General features: G+C 31.8%; 1 protein-coding gene and 1 long non-coding RNA gene across 2 annotated transcripts; one reads left to right on the top strand and one right to left on the bottom strand.

Moving 5' to 3' along the window:
• Window positions 1-9,050: 9,050 nt before the first annotated feature.
• On the bottom strand, window positions 9,051-9,426 carry LOC138701716 (uncharacterized). The gene is made up of 2 exons (XR_011332675.1): window positions 9,271-9,426; window positions 9,051-9,199 (listed from the first exon to the last, which is right to left on the bottom strand). It is a non-coding gene; the product is annotated as an uncharacterized lncRNA (long non-coding RNA).
• A 535-nt stretch (window positions 9,427-9,961) lies between these two features.
• Window positions 9,962-19,239, top strand: LOC138701715 (uncharacterized). The gene is made up of 3 exons (XM_069828915.1): window positions 9,962-13,929; window positions 15,888-16,016; window positions 17,763-19,239. Exons 1-3 carry the CDS (start codon window positions 13,826-13,828, stop codon window positions 17,848-17,850), a joined length of 321 nt encoding a protein of 106 aa, XP_069685016.1. The 5' UTR covers window positions 9,962-13,825; the 3' UTR covers window positions 17,851-19,239.
• Window positions 19,240-19,444: the final 205 nt, after the last annotated feature.

Genomic DNA, 19,444 nt, shown 5'->3' with positions numbered 1-19,444 from the left:
TGCAATTTGCTCCACTGTACTGAAACATTTAACAGGAAGATTGGAAAAAAGTTGACCAGTGAAGGAAAGAATTTTGATCCATATCTTCATTAAGATTACAGAAAGGTCATGTACGAGATTTAAGAACACCAATTTTCTGTAAATATTTATTGAGGCTGTAATTATCCTAATGAATTTTAGTCTCTCTTCTTTTTTCTTTTGATTCTTTTCATGTATGTTCTTCTGAATTTGTTTTCTCTTGAATTCCTCATTTATGTTTTTGTCTATTTCTTTCATAATGAAAGTTGCGTTCCATTGCATTTTCCCCCTAATTTTTCACTTGCACTGCTCATGTATGTTCTTCACCAAGTATTCCCTGCCACATTTCTCATGCAAGTTCTTTTACATTTATTTTCTCCTGTACTTCTCATTTGTATTCTTCTCCATTCACATTATTCTACACTTATTTCTCTCTATAATTCTTATAATTATTTTCCTCTGTTTCTTTCTCCTCTACTTAACATGGATGTACTCTACTTCGTTTCTCCTACACTTCTCATGCATGCTGTTTCTTTTTCCTATACATCCCAAATTTGTTCTTCTCTATTTGTTTTCTCCTGTACTTCTCATTCATGCCTCTATTTTTTTTCCATACATTTCTCAAGCATGTTCTCCGTTTCTTTTCTCCTATACATCTCTTCCATGTTCTCTATTTTTTCTCCCTATGTCTGATCTCTATTTATTTGCTCCTATCCATCACATGCATGTTTCTATCCCCTTTCTCCTACATGTCATGCATGTTCTCTATTCTTCTCTTGTAGGCCTACTTCTAATACAAATCCTCACCGATATTTCTGATTCATATTCTCTATTTCCTTTCTCCTCCACTTTTCATGCATATTTTGTATTTCCTTTATTCATACTTCTTATGCATGTTCTCTATTTATTTCTTTCTCCAATTTTCATAAATATTCTTCTTCACTCCTTTTCCCTATATTTTCCAAATAACTTTCTATTTATTTTCTCCTATACTTCTAATACAAGTTCTATATTTCCTTTTTCTAAACTTCTCAAAAATATGCTTTTCTATTTAATTCCTCCTGCACTGCTTATACATGTTCTCTAACCTATTTTCTTCTATACTTCTCATGCATGTTCTCTATTTCTTTTCTCCTGCATTTCTCATGCATGTTCTCTATTTCTTTTCTCCTATTTTTCTCATGCATGTTCTCTATTTTTTCTCCAATAATTATCTTTCATGATCTCTTTCATTTCTCCTATACTTCTCATAATAGTACATTATACATTACGGCAAAGTAATGTATCGATCCTGTGGTGCATATAGGTACTATTTTTTCCCAAAGCTGAGCGTAAATTGTAGCAAATTATTTTCGAATTTGCTATTATTGAAGATTACTAGATTTATTTCATTGAACGCTTAAGCAGAGATTCAAAGGAAATGTCATGCGAAGACAAATAGGTTCCATTGTTACGTTATATTTTTCTCCCGATTTCGGCAATGTAGAAACCAACATTTACTCCAGTTCACGAAAAAAATATTATTCTCTATTTTTTTCTCCTGCACTTCTAATGCATGTTTTCTATTTCTTTTCTCTAATACTTCTCTTGCATGTTCCCTATACCTTTTCTTCTCTACTTCTCATACATATTCTTCTCTACTTTTTTCCTATATTTTTCATGAATGTCCCCTATTTCTTTATTCCTGTACCGGTACTTCTCATGTACGTTCTATATTTCTCTTTTTTTACCTCTTATAAATAAATGTGCTTCTGTACTTTTTTCTCTCATATTTCTCGTGTTATGTCCTCTATTCCCTTTATTCTATTTTTCTCATGCATGTTCTCTACTTCTTTTCTCCTATACTCCTTATGCAGGTCTCCATTTCTTTTCCTGTATACTTCACATGCATGTTCTCTAATTTTTTCTTCTTTACTTCTCATGAATGTTCCCCATTTCTTTTCCTCTATACTTCTCACGCATATACCCTTACTTTTCTCCTATACTTCTAATAAACATTCTTCTCTATTTCTTTTGTCCTATACTTTCATATGTATTTCACATGCATGTTCTCTATTTCTTTTCTCTTATATCAGTACTTCTCATGCATGTCCTCTATTTCTTTTATTCTATTCTTCTCATGCTCATGTACGTTTTATAATTCTTTCCTCCCATACTTCATATACTGTACATGTTCTCTAATTCTTTTCTCCTACACTTCATATGTATGTTCTCCAATTTATTCCTCCGATACTTCTCATGCATGTTATCTAATTCGTTTCTCCTATACAGTATTTCTCATGCATGTTTTCTATATTTCTCACACATGTCCTCTATTTCTTTTCTCCTGTAGATTCTCTATTTCTTTTCTCCTGTAGATTCTCTATTTCTTTTCTCCTATACTTCTCACGCATATTCTCTACTTCTTTTCTCCTATACTACTCATGCATGTTCTCTATTTCTTTCATCCTATTCCTCTCTTGCTCATGCATATTCTCTACTTCTTTCTTCTATATTTCTCATACATGTTCTCTATTTCTTTTCTCCTGCACTTTTCTATTTCTTTTCCCCCATACTTCTCACACATGTTCTCTATTTCTTTTATCCCATTCTTCTCATGCTCATGCATATTTTCTAATTCTTTCCTTCCATAATTCTCATGCATGTTCTCTATATCTCTTCTCCTACAATTCTCTTGCATGTCCTCTAATTCCTTTCTCCTATATTTCTCATGCATGTTATCTAATTCGTTTCTCCTACCCGGTACTTCGCATGTATGTTCTGTAATCTTTTATTCTATATTACTCATACATTTTCTTCATTTCTTTTCTTCTACCATTTTCTCCATTTCTTTTCTCCTATACTCTTCATGCTTCTCTATTTCCTTCCTCCTATATGTCTCATGCGTATTCTCTATTTCTTTTCTCCTATATTTCTCATTCATGTTCTCTATTTCTTTTCTCTTAGACTTCTCGTGTAACCTATATTCTCCTGTACTTCTCATGCATCTTCTCTATTTCGTTTCTTCTGCATTTCTCATGCATGTTCTTATTTTGTACCCCTATTCTTTTCACGCATGTTCTCTATTTCTTTTCTTCTGAATTTCACACGCATGTTCTCCATTTCTTTTCTCCTATACTTCTCGTATAACCTATATTCTCTATATTATCATCTCTCCTATACTTTTCACGCATGTCCTCTATTTCTTTTCCCCTATACTTCTCATCCATATTCTCTATTTCTTTTCTTCTGCATTTCTCATGCATGTTCTCTATTTTGTTCTCCTATACTTCTCACGCATGTTCTCTATTTCTATTCTCCTATACTTCTCATGCATGTTCTCTATTTCTTTCCTTCTGAATTTCTCACGCATGTTCTCTATTTCTTTTCTCCTATACTTCTCATGCATGTTCCCTATTTCTTTTCTCCTATACTTCTCATGTATGTTCTCTATTTCTTTTTTCTGAATTTCTCACGCATGTTCTCTATTTCTTTTCTCCTATACTTCCCACGCACGTTCTCTATTTCTATTCTCCTATACTTCTTATGCATGTTCTCTATTTCCTTTCTTCTGAATTTCTCACACATGTTCTCTATTTCTTTTCTCCTATACTTCTCATGCATGTTCCCTATTTCTTTTCTCCTATACTCCTCATGTATGTTCTCTATTTCTTTTCTTCTGAATTTCTCACGCATGTTCTCTATTTCTTTTGTCCTATACTTCTCATGCATGTTCCCTATTTCTTTTCTCCTACACTTCTCACGCACGTTCTCTATTTCTATAATCCTATACTTCTCATGCATGTTCTCTATTTCCTTTCTTCTGAATTTCTCACGCATGTTCTCTATTTCTTTTCTCCTATACTTCTCATGCATGTTCCCTATTTCTTTTCTCCTTTACTTCCCATGTATGTTCTCTATTTCTTTTCTCCTATATTTCTCACGGATGTTCTCTATTTCTGTTTTCCTTTACTTTCACGTAAGTTCTCTGTTTCTTTTCTCCTATACTTCTCACCCATATTCTCTATTTCTTTTCTCTTATACTTCTCATGCATGTTCTCTATTTCTATTCTCCTATACTTCTCACGCATATCCTCTATTTTTTTCTTTTATAATTCTCATGCATGTTCTCTATTTCTATTCTCCTGTACTTCTCACGCATGTTCTCTATTTTTGTTTTCCTATACTTTCACGCAAGTTCTCTGTTTCTTTTCTCCTATACTTCTAACGCATATTGTCTATTTCTTTTCTCTTATACTTCTCATGCATGTTCTCTATTTCTATTCTCATATACTTCTCACGCAAGTTCTCTGTTTCTTTCCTCCTATACTCCCACGCATGTTCTCTATTTTTTCTCTTATACTTCTCATGCATGTTCTCTATTTCTATTCTCCTATACTTCTCATGCATTTTCTCTATTTTTCTCTTATACTTCTCATGCATGTTCTCTATTTCTATTCCCCTATACTTCTCATGCATGTTCTCTATTTTTTCTCCTATACGTCTCATGCATTTTCTCAATTTTTTTTCTTTTATACTTCTCATGCATGTTCTCTATTTCTATTCTCCTATATTTCTCATGCATGTTCTCTATTTTTTTCTCCTATACTTCTCATGTATTTTCTCTATTTCTTTTCTCCTATACTTCTCACGCATGTTCTCTATTTCTGTTTTCCTATACTTTCACGCAAGTTCTCTGTTTCTTTTCTCCTATACTTCTCAACCATATTCTCTATTTCTTTTCTCTTATAGTTCTCATGCATGCCCTCTATTTCTGTTCTCATATACTTCTGACGCAAGTTCTCTGTTTCTTTTCTCCTATACTTCCGACGCATGTTCTCTATTTTTTTTCTCTTATACTTCTCATGCATGTTCTCTATTTCTATTCCCCTATACTTCTCATGCATGTTATCTATTTTTCTCTCTTATACTTCTCATGCATGTTCTCTATTTCTATTCTCCTATACTTCTCATGCATGTTATCTATTTTTTTCTCTTATACTTCTGATGCATGTTCTCTATTTCTATTCTCCTATATTTCTCATGCATGTCCTCTATTTCTATTTTCCTATACTTCTCATGCATGTTCCCTATTTCTTTTCTCCTATACTCCTCATGTATGTTCTCTATTTCTTTTCTTCTGAATTTCTCACGCATGTTCTCTATTTCTTTTCTCCTATACTTCTCATGCATGTTCCCTATTTCTTTTCTCCTATACTTCCCATGTATGTTCTCTATTTCTTTTCTCCTATATTTCTCACGGATGTTCTCTACTTCTGTTTTCCTTTACTTTCACGCAAGTTCTCTGTTTCTTTTCTCCTATACTTCTCACCCATATTCTCTATTTCTTTTCTCTTATACTTCTCATGCATGTTCTCTATTTCTATTCTCCTATACTTCTCACGCATATCCTCTATTTTTTTCTCTTATAATTCTCATGCATGTTCTCAATTTCTATTTTCATATACTTCTCACGCAAGTTATCTGTTTCTTTTCTCCTATACTTCTAATCATGTTCTCTATTTCTTTTCTCCAATACTTCTCATGCATGTTCTCTATTTCTTTTCTGCTATACTTCTCACGCATGTCCTCTATTTGTTTTCTCCTATACTTCTCATGCATCTTCTCTATTTCTTTTGTTCTGCATTTCTCATGCATGTTTTCTATTTTATTTCTCCTATACTTCTCATGAATGTTCTCTATTTCTTTTCTCCTGCATTTCTCATACAAGTTCTCTATTTCTTTTCTCCTATACTTATCGTGTATATTCTCTATATTATTTTTCTCCTTTCTCTATTTCTTTTCTCCTATACATATCGTGTATATTCTCTATATTATTTTTCTCCTTTACTTCTCACGCATGTTTCCTATTTCTTTTCTCCTTTACTTGTCATGCATGTTTTTCTATTTCTTTTCTTCTGCATTTCTCATGCAAGTTCTCTATTTTTTCTCCTATACTTCTCATTCTTGTTCTCTATATCGATGTGTATTGTAAGAAGGGCGTTATCAACAATTTTTGTAGCTCGACGTTAATAAATGTCCGTCTCATTCCTTTGATGTATGAAAAAGTAGTGAAAAAAACTGAGATAAATAAATAACACATTTTATGAGTTAGTTAGTGTGGATTAAAAAGGACACGTCAGCTACTCTGGCTATTTGCGCCCTTTCATTTTATGAAATAATGAATCTTAAACAATCTTTAGAGCGCCTGATTTTGTTGATAGCGGCATTTTTACAAAACACTCTCGATATATTTCTTCTCCTATACTTCTCATGCATGTTCCATATTTCTTTTCTCTATACTTCTCATGTATGTTCCCTATTTCTTTTCTCCTATACTTCTCATGCATATTCTCTATTTCTTTTCTCCTATACTTCTCATACATGTTCTCTATTTATATTCTCCTATACTCCTCATGCATGTTCCCTATTTCTTTTTTCTATACTTCTCATGCATGTTCTCTATTTCTTTTCTCCTGTACTTCTCATACATGTTCTCTATTTATTTTCTCCTATACTTCTCATGCATATTCTCTATTTCTTTTCTCCTATACTTCTCATACATGTTCTCTATTTATTTTCTCCTATACTCCTCATGCATGTTCCGTATTTCTTTTTTCTATACTTCTCATGCATGTTCTCTATTTCTTTTCTCCTATACTTCTCATGCATATTCTCTATTTCTTTTCTCCTATACTTCTCATACATGTTCTGTATTTATTTTCTCCTATACTCCTCATGCATGATCCCTATTTCTTTTCTCTATACTTCTCATGCATGTTCTCCATTTCTTTTCTCCTGTACTTCTTATGCATGTTCTCTGTTTCTTTCCTCTTATATTTCTAATGCATGTTTTTTAATTCGTTTCTCCTATACTTCTCATGTAAGTTGTCTATTTCTTTTCTTCTACCCTTCCCATAAAAAAATATTGTCTTTTCATTTTCTCCTGAATATTTCATGCATGCTCCCTAATCTTTTTTTCACCTATACTTCTTATGCATGTGCTCTACTTCCTCCTTCCATATTTCTAAGGCACGTTCTCTATTTCTTTTCTTCTGCATTTTACATGCTTTTTCTCTATTTCTTTTCTCTTATATTTCTCTTGCAATTTGTCTATTTTTGTATCCTATTCTTCATATGCATACTCTCTATTTCTTTTCTCCCATATTTTTCTTGCATGTTGTCTATTTATTTTCTCCTATGCTTCTCATAATAGTGCATCATATATTATGGCATTGTGTTTCGATCATGTGGTGTATATATGTATAATTTTTTCCTCGACAGAAAACAATTATTCCATTTTATTTCCGAAATTATAATTACTGAACCTCACTTGAGCTATCTCACTGAGCATATATGCACAGATGCAAAGGAAATTTCATGCGACAAAGTTTGGTAGATTTCATTGTTACGATAGTTCTTTCCCGACTTTGGTAATCTACAAACAGACATTTATTCCCGCTCGTGGAAAAATATTCTTCTCTATTTCTTTTCTCTTATACGTCTCATGCATGGTCTCTATTTTATTTCCTCTACTTGTCACATCCTTCCTAATTTCTTTCTCTTATACGTCTCGTGCATGTTTTCCATTCTTTTATTCTACTCCTAATATTTTTCTATATTTTTTTGCGCTACTTCTCACATCCTTTCCAATTTTTTCCCCCTGTACTTCTCATGCAGGTTCTTTATTCTTTTATCTTATACGTATATCTTATGCATTTTCTTTATTAATTTTCCCTTACACATCTCATGCATGTTCTCTATTTATAAATTTTCTCCTACACTTCAAATAGAAGTTCTCTATTTTTTCTCCCGTATTTCTCATGCATGTTCTCTATTTCTTTTCCATATACTTCTTATACATGTTTCCTTTTACTTTTCACCCATACTTCTCATGTAAGTACTTCATTCCTCTTCCTCTGTACGTCTCATGCAAGTTATCCATTTCTTTTCTTCTATACTTCTCACGCATGTTTCCGATTTTTCTCCCATACTTGTCATACATCTTCCCTATTTTTTTTCTCACACGCTAATCTTCATGTATGTTCTCCATTTCCACTCACCTATACTTTTCATGCAAATTCTCTATTTCTTTTCACCTGTACTTCTCATGCATGTTCTCTACTTACTTTTCTCCTATATTTCTCATGTGTGTTCCGTATTTCTTTTCTCCTATACTCTCATGTATTTTCTGTATATCTTTTCTCCTATACTACTTACACATATTCTTCTCTATTTCTTTTCTTCTACATTTCTAATGTATGTTCCGTATTTTTTTCCTCCGATACTCTCATATATTTTCTGTATTCCTTTTCTCCCATACTTCTAATATATATTCTTCTTTATTTCTTTTCTCCTAAACTCCTCCTGCATGTTTTCTATACTTTTTCTCATCTACTTTTCATAAATATTCTTCTTCACTTTTTCTGGTATATTTCTCATGCATGTCCCCTATTTCTTTTATCTTATTCTTTTCATGCATGTTCCCTGTGTATTTACTCCTATACTTATTATGCATGTTTTCAATTTTTTTTCGATACTTCTCATGTATGTTCTCTATATTCATTTTCACCTGTACTTCTCATGCATGTTCTCAATTTCTGTTCTTCTGTACTTCTCATGTATATTCTCTATATTCCTTTTCACCTATACTTCTCATGCATGTTATCTTCTTCTTTTCACCTGTATTATTCTAATGAATGTTCACAAATTCTTTTCTTATATACTTCTCATGTATGTTCTCTATATTTCTTTTCACCTATACTTCTCATGCATGTTCTCTTTTTCTTTTCACATGTACTCTCAAGCATGTTCTCTATATCCCATTTCACCTGTACTTCTCATGCATGTTCACAATTTCTTTTCTTATATACTTCTCATGTATGTTTTCTATATTTCTTTTCACTTGTACTTCTCATACATGTCTTCAATTTCCGTTCTTCTGTACTTCTCAAGTATATTCTCTATATTCCTTTTCACCTATACTTCTCATGCATGTTATCTTCTTCTTTTCACCTGTAAACTCATATGTTTTCTATATTCCTTTTCACCTGTACTTCTCATTTATGTTCTCAATTTCTTTTCTTCTATACTTCTCATGTATATTTTCTATATTCCTTCTCACCTATAGGTACTTCTCATGCATGTTCTCAATTTCTATTCTTCTGTACTTCTTATGTATGTTCTCTATATTCCTTCTCACCTATACTTCTCATACATGTTCTCAATTTTTATTCTTCTGTACTTATGTATATTCTCTATATTCCTTTTCACCTATACTTCTTATGCATGTTCTCTTTTTCTTTTCACCTGTACTCTCGTGCATGTTCTCAATTTCTTATCTTCTATACTTCTCATGTATGTTCTTATCCCTTTTCACCTATTTCTCAGGCATGTTCATTTTTTCTCTTCACCCGTACTTCTCATGCATGCATGCATGCATGCATGTTCTCGTATTCTTCTCATCTGCACTTCTCATGCATGTCCTCAATTTCTTTTCTTCTCTACTTCTCATGCATGTTCTCTTTATCTTTTAACCTGTACTTCTCATGTATGTCCTCAATTTCTTTTCTTCTATACTTCTCATATATGTTCTCTATATTCCTTTTCACCTATACCTCTCATGCATGTTCTCTTTTCCATTTCACCTGTACTTGTCATGCATGTCCTCAATTTCTTTCCTTCTATACTACTCATGTATGTTCTCTATATCCCTTTTCACCTATACTTCTTATGCATGTTCTCTTTTTGTTTTCACCTATACTTCTCACGCATCTTCTCTTTCTCTTTTCACCTGTAGTTCTCATGAATGTTCTTAATTACTTTTCTTTTATACTTCTCATGTATGTTCTCTATATTCCTTTTTACCTATACTTCTCATGCATGTTCTCTTTTTGTTTTCACCTATACTTCTCACGCATCTTCTCTTTCTCTTTTCACCTGTAGTTCTCATGAAGGTTCTTAATTACTTTTCTTCTATACTTCTCATGTACGTTCTTTATATTTCTTTTCACCTATACTTCTCATGCATGTTCTCTTTTTATTTTCACCTATACTTCTCACGCATCTTCTCTTTCTCTTTTCACCTGTAGTTCTCATGAATGTTCTTAATTACTTTTCTTTTATACTTCTCATGTATGTTCTCTATATTCCTTTTCACCTATACTTCTCATGCATGTTCTCTTTTTCTTTTCATCTTTACTTCTCATGCATGTTCTCTTTTTCTTTTCATCTGTACTTATCATGCATGTTCTCTTTTTCTTTTCATCTGTACTTCTCATGCATGTTCTCAATTACTTTTCTTCTGTACTTCACATGTAGGCTATGTTCTCTAGATTCCTTTTCACCTATAGCTATTTCTCATGCATGTTCTCAATTTCTTTTCTTCTATACTTCTCATGTATGTTCTCTATAGCTATTCCTTTTGCTCTTGTACTTTCATGCATGTTCTATTTTCTTTTCATCTGTAAGTTACTCTCATGAATGTTATCTATTTCTTTTCTTCTATTCGTTTCATGCATGTTCTTTTTTTCTTTTCTCCTATATTTCTAATGCATGTTTTCTATTTATTTTATGGTTTTCTTCTCAGAAACATTCTTCTCTCCTATACTTCACATGCATGTGCATTAATTTGTGGCATTTAAATAATATCGTCCTCTTTACAATATATTACTGTGGGCCACCCCACAAACTTTTGTCAGGGTCCTACTCCCTCGTCAATATTTTAATGAATGCAGAAATTCAATAATAGACACAGCACTAAGAAAACATGCTAAGAACATTTTATTGGAATGTCCCCACAAATGCGGAAATAACCCTTCGATAGTAGCCAACTTCTTATAACTGCCAAAACATAATTCCTAGGTATTTCAATACTATGTTATGTACGTAACAGAATTCTTCTTTCATGTAAAAAGAAATATTTTGTATTCCTCTCTCTAAAAATATCCCAACCCCTCAAGTAGAGTTCCTCTCCCCTATGGATGGTCCTGCATGCATAATTTTTGTTTTATAAAAATTTCACAGTCGACTCAGAATTGTATTAGAAAGCATATATAGGCCAATGTTTCTTCCACACATTTAAATATTTACTATTTTATTTCAATATGAAGACACTGAACATATGGAATTATGTATTTGTTTTTGCACAAAATATCACATAAAATATTCACTTTAATGTTTCATTACATATTCCGATTCTACATTCTTTACACTCCTACTACTCTATTCTTTGTTGCTAATATCGATGTTTGTTTCTCTACAATTGCACTTTTTCTTTAAAATTCCTATTGTTTTCTCAGTTTCTATTTCCACTTATCTGGCTCCATTCTATACAATTTACCTCCTATCTACCCATTCATCCAACTATCTTCCCTTCTTTAATTCTTTAATGATGCCCTATTTCATTTGAAGCGAGTTTCTTTATTCTTCCTTCTTGTCAATAAGCTTTCCACAGTGTTATTCAGTTTGCTTCTCATTGTTTCTATTCGCTTTTGTCTACCTTCTATCCACTACTGTTATTCTTCTATAATTATAAGAATTTTGTTCTTTTTGTTTGTTCCTACTTTCTTGTTGTTAAAATAGTAGGCTATATCAACTCTATAATGTTTATATACAAGTTCATAAATAAGTTACTATAGTGGCTGCTTAGTTTTGTCTTTGTAAGTTTGTACTGTTTATTTATAAAAAAAAAAGTTGTATGAAAAGCTTTTCCTTTGACGACAATGAAAGCACATACTATTATAAATCAACGAATTAAGACATGTGAATATAGAAGCTTTCGTCTAGTCAGATCTTATCTAAATAAGCTCTGTAACTATGATAAAAAGGAAGAGACTAGCTATTTCACTCTTGAAAACAATTCGTTGTGATCTATTAATTTCTCTTTAGTGATTGCATCACTGTTTTCAAATATTTCTAGTCAATATCTTCGTCAGAATCTAAACTGTATCTGTACATTTCTCTATGACTTTAAATATCTTCATTTACCTTTTCTGTATGTTTTTAATTAGTTGTTTTTTTTCTTTCCTCTGTTTTTAACATATTTATTATTTCATTATCCTTAGTCTTTTATTATTCACAACTTTCTTACTACATTCCAATGCGAGAGATGTTTATACAGTACATCATCTGTTTTCCTAGTTTTTCCAAACAGCTACAAGCACAATTCGGTTTGGTCAATCTTCATTCAATTAGCAACATTAAATATTTCACTTCACTTCCTGAACATATTTTACACTAATATTATCAGGCAGCTAAGTGGTAGAAAGACGTAATATAGGACTAATAACTAGGTACCGATATTATTTCATGTGTTATAACCTCTAAATCTACAATTTTACTCTTGTATATAAGTTTTATATGATGGAATTTGTATCTATTATTTAATATGCGTAATTATGTCATATATATACACAGTACAGGTACATACCTAGTTGAAAGAAACATTTCTCTGTTCTGTTACTTCATCCGGCCATAAAATATTGCTCAAACCATGGAAACAGCTAACGTGATTATTGAAGGATTATTAACAAAGAAAATATTGTTGTCCAAGTTTCTAATGAAGAAATAGATTTGATATGTTTTTCAAATATAAATATCTATATGCTTAAGACTAAAACTGGCTGGATTCCAATGCCTACCATTGAAAATAAAACCATCTGCTATCTTGTAACCCAAAAACGATGAATTTTATGATTATAATCAGAAACAGCTTCACAGTTCAAGACGAGAGTTCATCGATCATAGCTGTCCTTCATATATAAATATTAATGAATAGTAATTGCAATATATCTCAGTTAGTTTAAAGAATTTCTCATAAATATGTAATTATCACAAAAACAATCTAGCACACTTTACAACCATTCTAATAACTAGAAATAGTTTTTAATCAATTTTAAATACCAGAGTGAAGTTATAAAAGCTGCTTATATCACAGGATTAGTTTGTAGTAAAATAACATTAATTTATTTGTACATAAATCCAACAGCAAACATATTCATTCATCTTCTCAGGTTTTACTCAGGCTATCGTTAGAACTACAGAAACTCACAATATAAAATGAAACTAGAAATCTGTTATGCGAGTATGAAAATTTACATTAAAATAATTTGTTACAAATAGTAAGAATATACCGAAACAAAGATTTTGTTGCTAGGCAAATGAAGAAATTCTCTAAGTTTAAACAAATATGTCAAAATTAATTGTATTAGACACAAATGAAAAAGAGCACAGACATTTGGCGTGTAATGCAAGTCGAACTAAACAGCCTAAGAATTTAAAACGGTTGGAAATATATAAATTACTTACCACTGAATGATAATGGCGATGATAACTATAATCAGACGATATTGCATAGCAGAAAGTTGTTTTTCCTAGAAAGATAAATCTTTATAAGTCTCTATATACAAATACCATTAATGAACGCTATTGTTATTATTAATTATATTTTTTGAACAAGATCTTAATTATTTTAGAATCAATTAAGAGTACAGGCTTCCTTCGATTAAATATAGGTAATATTTTCCCTTACATATATAAACATTTCTTTCCTTTGATTATGGAGGTAAGCCCAATAACATGGAGAGAGGAACAAGACACAGAACCAAAAACAGAAAAACAAGACAAGCCAAACATAGATGACGAACAATTACAATCTATGAAACAGATTTTACATCTAATGTAGAAAAAGGAGTCTTCAATGTGATACCAGGAAATTGGTACAAATACTGGAACAATTAATAACTCAAACTACTAACTAATATACAGCAATGTACAACTACACCAAAAAGTTGTGGAAATACAGGAATCTGTGAGACACGCAGATGATATGTACCATCGAGAAATAGAGACTCTACAAACATTCATAAAGGTCATTAACAGGGAAATACTACAGCTGGAAGGACGTGCAATGATTCTCAAAAACATGGCGAGGTAAGTAGTTGCTTTGTGTATGTTATATTATATATGCATGTATTCTACCGCTATAATGGTTTTCAGTGAAACAGAAAGTAGTTTTATGATCGAGAGGGGAGTGTGGACTAGAATTGTATTGAGTGCAGCATTGACACTGACAGAAGGAACGGAACAATTCACTGGGCAACGACCCTGAGAATTTGGAAAGTGGAGAATGGTTTCCACATGAATTCCACATGAAGTAGTAGTAGGGTTTAAGAAGGGCGCGTCAGCTACTATGGCTATTTGCGCCCTCCACATGAATGTCTTGCATGAATTAGGGTGTTGGGCTGGGATTGAGTTTGCATTCATTGGAAAATGCTTTTCCCATGAAGTTGGTAGTCAGTGTATCAAACTAAAAGTTATGTAAACTACGTTTTTTGAATAGGCAGTAGAAGCTAAGAAGCTAGTAGAATCACTGTTTACAATCAACAATAATCTTTATTGCACTTGACTGCTACCACATTCCAAGCACGGTTGGAGAGCTGTTGTGGTTACAATACCTTGTTTTCTTGCAGTTATTTTACCAATTCCCCACAATTCAAATCAGTCTTATCACTAGTGCAGTGGCGTATACTGGTTAAAGGGTTTGGGCTACTGCTGACCCTATTATTACACAAAATATATCTAACAATTACTTTAATTTTAATTACTATGGTAAAACTAATAATACAAAATTATTACATTATGTTATATTATAAACTTTTTCTTTTGTAATTTCCTTGGGCTACCGCCGGTAGCCCCGGTAGCCCGCAAAATACGCCCCTGCACTAGTGTACCATATCAGCTTTCCAAAGAGACCAATTTCACAGGTCTTCATGATGAGAATTCTAGAGAAAAAGCAATCAAGGAAATCTCTGGACTTGATGCTGATGTTTGAGTACCGGTATTTGAGTGTTATGGCATACAATCAAGTCTGTATTTAAGATGTATGACACCCTTGTGCAGTCATTTATTTTACACCACCTCTTCCATCACTATTCATTTACAGACTAACACAATAAGTTGTGAAAATATTTACTTCAATTTTAAACTGTACTGAAATATTTAAACGGAAATGAATACACAGCACACAAAACAAATGTCCAAGTTAAAAATGCATAAATTATTTTGAAGACAAAAATATATGGTAGCTATAGTGCTGACATCTCAGGTGAAGTGATGCATTAATAGTACCAGAACGCTAATCTAATATGAGTTTTATAATGATAAAAGCAATAAAAATATTAAGATCGTTTTACTACTAGCTGTATTTTGCCGCCATGTCCAGTTGCACATGTTGCTCATGCCTGAATACAGGCCTTCATACACGCAAGTGAAAGATCACTGTCCGTGATTGAAAAAAGAAATGTAAAATGTATTAACTATATAAAAATTCAACTCTGCTGGTTACTTTCTCATCAAGCCATCATTAGATCATTTAATAAATTCCGTCGCCCTCGGTAGCATAGTTGGTATAGTGCTGGCCTTCTATGCTCGAGGTTACGGGTTCGATCCAGGCCGAGGTCAATGGCATTTAAGTGTGTTTAAATGCGACAGGCTCATGTCAGTAGATTTACTGGCATGTAAAAGAACTCCTGCGGGACAAAAATTCCAGCACACCGGCGGCACTGATATAACCTCTGCAGTTGCGAGCGTCATTAAATAAATCATAATTTTATAATAAATTCCTTCTTAATGAGAGAATTACTTCATACTCTAGCTATAAATGAATTTAGTATTGAAAACGCTCTAATATTGTATTCAAACTCTAGAAAACATGCAATAAACTTATTGTCTTTAAAACTATAGATATTTAACCCGTTTCCTAATAAAACACAGAAATTCAATAATAGTTAAAATTTCTAAATTGTGTCCTTGTACACTGTGTAAAAGATTGTACAACAAAAAATTCACTTACGTAGCTTCTTATCCATTGTTCAACTGTTTATTAACAGGATGAAATGCGTTAGTGAAGACGAACTGATGCAGATACTAGCAGACTTGCTGGCTGAAGTGTGTGAAGAGACAGAATTCATGGAAGGTCATAATTTCCTGAACCATACAATGTACGTCATCGAAGAGAGGTAATGCAAGAGTACAATAGTTTTATGATACATGTTTTTGTTCTGTTATTAATATGCATATAGTTTTTAAGTAAGTCTTTCATTTCTCCAGAATACTGTTATTGCAAAAGATAACACGTATAATATGCTTTGTTTATTATATTTATATTTTCAACGTTTCTTTGTGGATTAATAAACCTGAACTGAATCACTATACATAGAGAGTCAAACCTAAGTTACCAGCACTCTTAACAAGCCTGAGGAATTGCTGTGTGGCATCAGTGCATTGGGTTTTCCTGGCATCTTTTATTTGCTTTAAGCATGGCAAAGGACATCAGGTGTATTTGCACTAAGATAGTGACACAATTCTGCTGGCACATTGCATTGGCATTATATATCAGATATTCAACAACGGAAAATGTAGAAAAATATTGATAAAACAAAAAATTATGAGATGGAAATGTTATATGTTAGTAAATAATTGTGGTTAAAAAAATTAACTTTTCATATATGCAGCAATCATCATATGTTTCCATTGCTCCCCCTACCAGGAAATATTTTTTCAAATCTCAGAAGTCAGTAGCAATTAATCACGTGCTGGGTGCTGAATATAAAATAGGTGTGTTTTCTTTTGAGGTAACTGAATTTTTCTGCACATTTTCTGTGTTTGTTAGAGCATGATGCGTCATTCATTGCCAACAAACTCAATTTTGTGTTGTTTTATTTGTAACGATATAGTCTATGTAAGCCTTTTTTGGTTAACCCTTTGAAGCACAAATTAATTTTTTATGTTTCTCATATCATGGATCATAACACAGCTTAGATCAACTTTTTTCAATATTTTAACTCTGCACACAATTTCAAAACACTGATGGCACCTCAATGTATACTCAAGAGGTAGTTCCTTGGTGGAATATCTGTGCCATAAAATTTAGAAAGAAAGAAAACGGTGGTTCTTCTATGTAACCACTATGCTTCAAAGGGTCAAGCATTTTGATTGTTTTAAAGTTTTAGGTTATTTTATATTTAGTACACCATCTAATGCGAAGAAGTTAATTACTCTGTAATGTACTCTTTTTTATTTCGGACATTTTAAAGATGAAAGCAAAGGGTCGTGGATGTTCAATTTTTAAATATAGCAATCCTAGTGTAACATTCTGAAACAAATAGTTATTTATTTTATTGAATTATATCTAAATCCTCGAGTAAAAACAACCATAATTCTGTAGGCTCACGCATGACAAAAAAAAAGTGTATTTCTTAAACATTTAAAATCTTATAATTTTAAAACTACCTACCTACAAGACAAAAATTATTCATAATCAAAATTTGTAATCAGTCTTGACGGATCAAGTATATTGAGTGGAATAAAAATTGGGAACCATAAGACAAAATGTAATTAAAAATGGGATTGATTAATGTGGAATGACCTATTTCTTCAAAATCAATCAATCAATCAATCAATCAATTTCATAATTTGATCATTAAACCTGCACATTTTACACAACCAAAATCACAGAAATTAACTCACGATTTAGACTGACCAATACCTCTGTACGTTCTTATTTCTCTATGTCACAATTTTAGTGTCTGCTGAACATATCTGTAAATAACATGCACTCCTTTTTTTCCTTTTAAAACTACACAAGTTTATTGTTTTCCTATTACTTATTTTTTTATCATCTATCATTAACACTTTATCTTTTTTATATTAAACTAAATGCTATTAGACGCAGAAATAAAATCAGTTTTATTGTTTTAATTCAGGTTCTATGAGTTGATGGAGACCATTAACAACCTATTGTACATGGAAGCAAAAGAGAAGATCTTCAAGAACTTAAGTCGGCAAGATTAGAAGCAGTTCAACAAATATGCTTATGTTAAGATAATCTTACACCCAACTATTTTTTACACCCATACCGGTCGGTATTCAAGACATGAAAAACAAATACTATACATCTTCATTTTCACTTTAAGTGGAATAATGGGATGGTTTATATGTTTCACCACCTATATGAACTGTAATAGATGATGTAGGCTCTAAAATTTTCCATCCACAAACAGTACCTATAAAACCTATTCTTTAATCTGCATCAGAAATATACTTTCTCCATGTTATTTCTCATAGGGGGAAATGTTAACATTATCATTAAGGTTATGTGTAATGGAAAATCAAGGAAAATTCTTTGAATTTCTAATACCTGAAACAAGTAAAAGTGAGATGTACTTAAAGAAAGAAAATAATTAAAATTAGGTAACGAAATGACACTAGTTACGCAGAAAAAGGAAGTTTATTACAGGACAAATAGAATTATATCACTGACAATTAATTAAAAAAATTGTTATAGTTTCATATCAGATATTACGTCTGTATTTACTGTATGAGATATTGCAGGAGAGCTTGTAAACTGACCATGCTATATGTTCGCTATGAAGAACACCAGAAGTGGTAATTATTCATTATTGGTATGTTTTCATTTCCTCGCTCTCTCTCTCTCTCTCTCTCTCTCTCTCTCTCAGTATCTTATTTATTTCGGCTATGATTTTGTGGAATTTCTTGCACATAACTTGAATTTGAAACATTTTCGTACTGAATTTTTCTTCCTGTCTCATTTTACATTCAATCATAATTCTGTAGTTTTAATTATCTGTTTCAAAGATTCTTCTCCCGCTAATATTTCATCTTCAATTCTTATCTGACGAAAGATGAAATTTCTATATTTAATGTGGCAGTCTCGAAACCGAACAAATTTCTTCATGTATGTTTCTTTTTATCATATTCCTTTTTTCTTTCTTTTAGCTCCTTCCTAAGTTCAACATTTTGTAATGCTATTCCTTAATTTTATTAAATCTTTGTAAGGAATTCAACTTATAAAATTTCAGTGAAATATTTTAATACTGAAAGATTTTTAGGATTTATAAATGAAGAATAAACATTTCTAATATCAGTAATCACTTGTTTTAGTTTTGATAAAGAAATATTTCGACTTCTTCTTTGCTCCAATTTGTAAAACATCTTCATGTACAAAATCACTTTGTTCATCTTCGAACAAGTCATATTATAATGTATATAAAACTTTTGTAATTGTCTGCTGTAAATTTTGGTTTTCATATATTTTGTATACTGTCATAAAATATTTTGTACTGTAAAACAAAGAAACAAAAAAAATTGTAAAATTATATTCGTTTGTATTTCAAAATACTGCTTTTAGAAAAAAATAATAAAATTCTGGTTCATATCTGACGTCATTTATATTTATTATTTATAAATATATCATTATTTTAGAATATAAGTTGCAGTGGTTCACAAGATTCGGCACTTACTGTTGGAACTGTGATGTCATGATAATGGGGGAATGTTGAAGTACCAGTAATGACAAAAAGAATGAGAGTACCTATACATGTTAATCTAATAAAAAAAATACCGATATATGGCACAACTTGAATTA

The sequence above is a fragment of the Periplaneta americana genome, chromosome 6 (assembly GCF_040183065.1).
Source record: "Periplaneta americana isolate PAMFEO1 chromosome 6, P.americana_PAMFEO1_priV1, whole genome shotgun sequence".
Taxonomy (NCBI): Eukaryota; Metazoa; Arthropoda; class Insecta; order Blattodea; family Blattidae; genus Periplaneta; species Periplaneta americana.
This window is presented reverse-complemented; position numbering and strand designations above follow the sequence as displayed.

Coding starts and splice junctions, on each gene's coding strand:
- LOC138701715 (XM_069828915.1), top strand. CDS start 13,826: ATGTACCATCGAGAAATAGAGACTCTACAAACATTCATAAAGGTCATT. Junction 13,930..15,887: donor ATTCTCAAAAACATGGCGAG/GTAAGTAGTTGC, acceptor GTTTATTAACAG/GATGAAATGCGTTAGTGAAG. Junction 16,017..17,762: donor ATGTACGTCATCGAAGAGAG/GTAATGCAAGAG, acceptor GTTTTAATTCAG/GTTCTATGAGTTGATGGAGA.